This window comes from Vigna radiata, unplaced genomic scaffold (assembly GCF_000741045.1).
Source record: "Vigna radiata var. radiata cultivar VC1973A unplaced genomic scaffold, Vradiata_ver6 scaffold_154, whole genome shotgun sequence".
Classification (NCBI taxonomy): Eukaryota; Viridiplantae; Streptophyta; class Magnoliopsida; order Fabales; family Fabaceae; genus Vigna; species Vigna radiata.
Window position 1 is genome coordinate 555663 of NW_014542916.1, and position 4537 is coordinate 560199.

The 4537-nt window shown below is 31.7% G+C and overlaps 1 protein-coding gene across 1 annotated transcript; it reads left to right on the forward strand.

Annotated features, from left to right (window-relative positions):
• Positions 1 to 1296: 1296 nt before the first annotated feature.
• On the forward strand, positions 1297 to 2683 carry LOC106752556 (probable 2-oxoglutarate-dependent dioxygenase AOP1). The gene is made up of 3 exons (XM_014634256.1): positions 1297 to 1731; positions 1863 to 2187; positions 2299 to 2683. Exons 1-3 carry the CDS (start codon positions 1367 to 1369, stop codon positions 2539 to 2541), a joined length of 933 nt encoding a protein of 310 aa, XP_014489742.1. The 5' UTR covers positions 1297 to 1366; the 3' UTR covers positions 2542 to 2683.
• Positions 2684 to 4537: the final 1854 nt, after the last annotated feature.

Consider the following 4537-nt stretch of genomic DNA (forward strand, 5'->3'; position numbering starts at 1 on the left):
AATTTATTTTGGATATTTAATTTTTTTTTTGTAAAAAAGAAAGCCCATGGGCTGGCCCTAACCCACAGGGCTTTGGGGCTTTTTAGCCCTGGGGGCTTTTTTAATAAAGATCTTTTTTGGCCCTAGGGGCTTTTTTGGCCCCAACCCACATGGGCTAGGGCCAGGGCCTATTACAGGGCCTAATTGACAGCTCTACTGTCAGCCTAATAAGCCCGTCACAATCTCAACTTTGAACAATCTATCTTGAACTTTGATTTAAACAACCTGTCTTGATCTTTGACACAAGTTGACTTGAACCTTGGGTCGGACTAGCTCATTTGACTATTAGCATGATCGACTTTTCTTGACCTTTTACCTAGGTTAGTATGTCTTTATCTCGTTATGACTAACTTGACTTGATCTTCATTCTTGGTTGATGCATCTAAAACTTTGGCCTGAGTTGACTTATCCAGACCTTTAACATTGGAAATTTGTGTAACCCATTTCAACCTTCTACCCCAACTATCATGTCTTTACTTTTGAACTGGATCAACTCTCTACATTTTATCTAAGCCAGTTTGTCTATACCTTTAACTTGATTTAGTTTGTTTTAACCATCTTTATATATATATATTTTGCAGGACCACCGTATAATTTCACAATCATATGATGTTAGCAAATTCAATCAATAGCTTTGGACATTGGCTTTAATCCACGATAATTAATTATTAAAATCTTCCACAAATTTTCGTATAAACGTCAGCATTTATTCTATTCATATTAAAACAATTCTTTGACTTTTTTTTCAAGAGAAAACTGTCCTTTATATAAGTTCTTGACAAGATTAAATTTAAAAAATAAATCAAATAATGCACCTAAAACATGTAAAAAAAGTAAATTTCGAGTTAAATGATTGAGTGGAATTATACTATATATGCAAGACAAGCCACTACCGTTCCAATTTGTTTTCAAGCCAATTTCTTATTCCGTAACAAAATGATAACATTTTTAAAGATGATATCTCGCCATAATCTTCTTTAAAGAAATTGAATCTCTGTACGAAGATCTTAATTAGTTAAAGAATTTTTTTTTTTTATGTGATAATCTTGATTTAAAAGTAAAAGGTTTCATTCTTAAGAGAATATTTTGATCTATTAAATTGTCATCTATATTTCTGTCTAAATGTTGATAGATTATAAGTAACGTGGTTGGTTGAAATTACACCAGTTTTAATTTAAGAAAAGAAATTCATAGATGTAAAGCATTCAATTTTTTAAATTTCTAGACTTAAACTCCTCTAAATGTCACAATGTAGGTGGAAGATTGCATTTATGCATGAATTATTCAAACAACATAAGAAACTTCAAACTATATTCAGGTGAAAAAAATGGGATCTGAGAGCGAAATGAAGCTTCCAATTATTGACTTCTCCAGTGAGGACTTGGAATCCAATGTTGCAGTTTGGGAATCAGTGAAATCCAAAGTTCACAAAGCACTGATAGAGTATGGTTGCTTTGAGGCTGTGTTTAATAAAGTCCCTTTGCATTTAAGAAAAGCCATATTTCTTGAAGTGGATGAGCTATTCAATCTTCCTTTAGAAACCAAGAAAAGAGCCGTTTCAAGTAAACCATATCGTGGTTATCTTGGTCCTATTCATCTCTATGAGAGCATCGGAATTGACGATGCTGATGTTCATGACAAAGTCCAAACTTTGATCAACATCTTATGGCCACAAGGAAAACCAAGTTTAAGGTACACATAAAAAACTAGTCTTTATTCACATTCATGTTTGTGCATAAGAAAAGTTACAAATCTTGCCACATCAATTACATCATAAAATAGCATACCCTTTTGATCCCTTTTTGTTGTTGATGACATGACAGCAAAAATCTGCAACTCTTGTCTGAGAAAGTGGCAAGGTTGGATCAGATGATAAGGAAGATGTGTTTGGAGAGTTTAGGTGTTGAAAAGTATTTGGATGAGCACATGAACTCAACATATTACCTTGCACGGCTTATCAAGTACAAAGCCCCTCAAACTGATAAACCAGAAATTGCCATATCAGAGCACACTGATAAGAACATATTGACCATATTATGTCAGAATCAAATTGATGGTTTGGAGATACAGACCAAAAGTGGAGAGTGGATCAAATTCAAGCCTTCAACGTCAAACAGTTTCGTTGTTGTCACTGGGGATACGTTTTATGTAATTTCTATGTACACTTCCACTTTCTCTACTACAAAATGATTTTCTAAGAAAATGTGGCACAACAAATATTTGATGATTAATGCAGGATCTGAATGAAATATGTTGCAGGCATGGACTAATGGGAGAGTGCATACACCGATTCACAGAGTGATGATGACTGGAAATGAAAGAAGATTGACCATTGGATTGTTCACAGTTCCAAAACCAGGGTTCATAATAAAGGCCCCAGATGAGCTTGTGACAGAAGAGCACCCTTTGCTTTTCAAGCCCTTTGTCCAGAGTGAGTTCATGAAGTTTCTTCACTCTTCTGAGAACACAAAAAATGCTCTCAAGGTTTATTGTGGAGTTTGAGGTTTCATCCATGGTAGCAACTGCTCCCTCTGTGCAATCTCTTTATTTTCATCAAAGTTTGTAAAATCTGCATAAGTTTTGCAATATGGTGTGCTGTGTATGAACCTCTTTTCTGCAATATGGTGTGTGTAAATTTACCTAAATAAAAGAATAAAATAAATCTTTAAAAGATAAATAGTTTCTAACAATATGTATAGAGACCAAAGGTATATTTTAGTTAAAGAAAAACAAAATAAAATGCATTTTTGCTACCTCTCAATTAACCCATATTAATATTAAAATTGACATTTAAAAAATCAATGTGTATTTTATAATTAATTTTCAACCAATTTAGGAATTTTATCTTGATATTTATTTTATTACTTTGAATCAACTATATGTTAATTTTGATGGTATTATTACACATGAAAGTAGCTATGCAAATATCTAATTAGGATGAAGGCATATATAATTTAGTTTGGGATCACCTATATGGGTTGATGAAGGATATTACATCATTGACAAACTTCACCGTAACAACTTCAGGAACAATAAATAAATGACATTTTCAAAATTAATTTATGCATAACTTAATTTCTAAAATTTTTATAGCATGATAACCAATAAATAGGTTGAACCATATTGTGCGATTATAATGTTATACCTATGTAAAATCAAGTATATATTTCTTTTAGATTTTATTATATCATATAAACATTTTCATCTGTTAAAAAAATCATTAATTATCAATATCTAAGAAATGGTTAGAAAAGGAAATTGTACAGAATAATAATCCATACAAATGTTCTATTTCCTCATCATTTTTTTTTTAATTCACGGAACTGGGTTTGAAACTTCAAAAGTCCATATCCGACCCAAAAAGAAAAGCTTGGCACCTCTAAGATTCAGAGGCCTCACTCACCTCAAACGGTCCCGCTATTCCAACACCCTACTTTTAAAACATTTCTTTTAGAAAATTTAAACTTCCTAAACTACCCTAATCCCTTAACGCATTATTTTCTCTCTCCAATTAGTTTTTATTAGGGGTGAACAAAATTAATTAAAGTGCTTTGAATAAATTAATTGTATTATATTAAACTAAAAAAATTTGAACTATTTACAATAAAATCTTAACTATATTATTTTATAGTTAAAAAAAAGATCTCTAAAGTTATAGTTAAGTTAATTATTCAATAATTTAAAACTAATTCATTTTATATTTTTTACTTGTTTGAGATTTTTTTAAGTTGTAGTTTAGTTTGGATATTGCCGATTAGACCAAACTTTGGTCAGAGTCATCTCGATCGAATTCTGTCGATTTTCGATTGGAGCTTAATTTCTGAATTCGGCTAATTCTCGACAAGGACCGACTCAATTGAATTTCAGATGGGACTAACATAACCGAGTTTCAACTATGTTCGACTTGGTCAAATTTGGACAATTTTTTACTAGTACATAACAGATTAGTATAACTATTTGAATTAATTTTATGTTTAGATCAATTCAGACAAATTAGTTTTTTATTCAATGACGTTTTTAATATTGTAGTACAATGCACTTCATTTTGCCCACCTCTAAATCTTGTTAGAATGAACTACTAGATTCTTTTGATATATTTGAACTTTTACTTTTATAATAAATCTCCTATAACTCAACACAAGAACAACTTCTATGGCTTAAGATAATGTAGTAAAACTGCCACTATAGATTGTCTGAAACTACGACAATATCATAGCTCAAACCCACCAAGTCTTAATTTTAACATATTAATTGCATGTGCAATTAAGAATAAGGAAGCAAAAATTAAGAATGACTTCATCATGGTTACACTACTTGAAAACTAATTGTATGAAAAAGAAAGTTATTTACGTCCCNAAACTTTGGTCAAAGTCGAATTCGACCGATTTTTGGCAAGGGCCGACTTAATAGAATTTCGGTTGGGACTAACTTGACCGAGTGTCGATTGTACACAACTAGGCCGAATTTGGACAAATTTTGGCTGGTACAAAGTAGAACA

Excerpts from the sequence above, each read along its gene's own strand:
- LOC106752556 (XM_014634256.1), top strand. The coding sequence starts at position 1,367 with ATGGGATCTGAGAGCGAAATGAAGCTTCCAATTATTGACTTCTCCAGT. Across the intron at positions 1,732-1,862 it reads CAAGGAAAACCAAGTTTAAG|CAAAAATCTGCAACTCTTGT; the intron begins GTACACATAAAA and ends ATGACATGACAG. Across the intron at positions 2,188-2,298 it reads TCACTGGGGATACGTTTTAT|GCATGGACTAATGGGAGAGT; the intron begins GTAATTTCTATG and ends AATATGTTGCAG.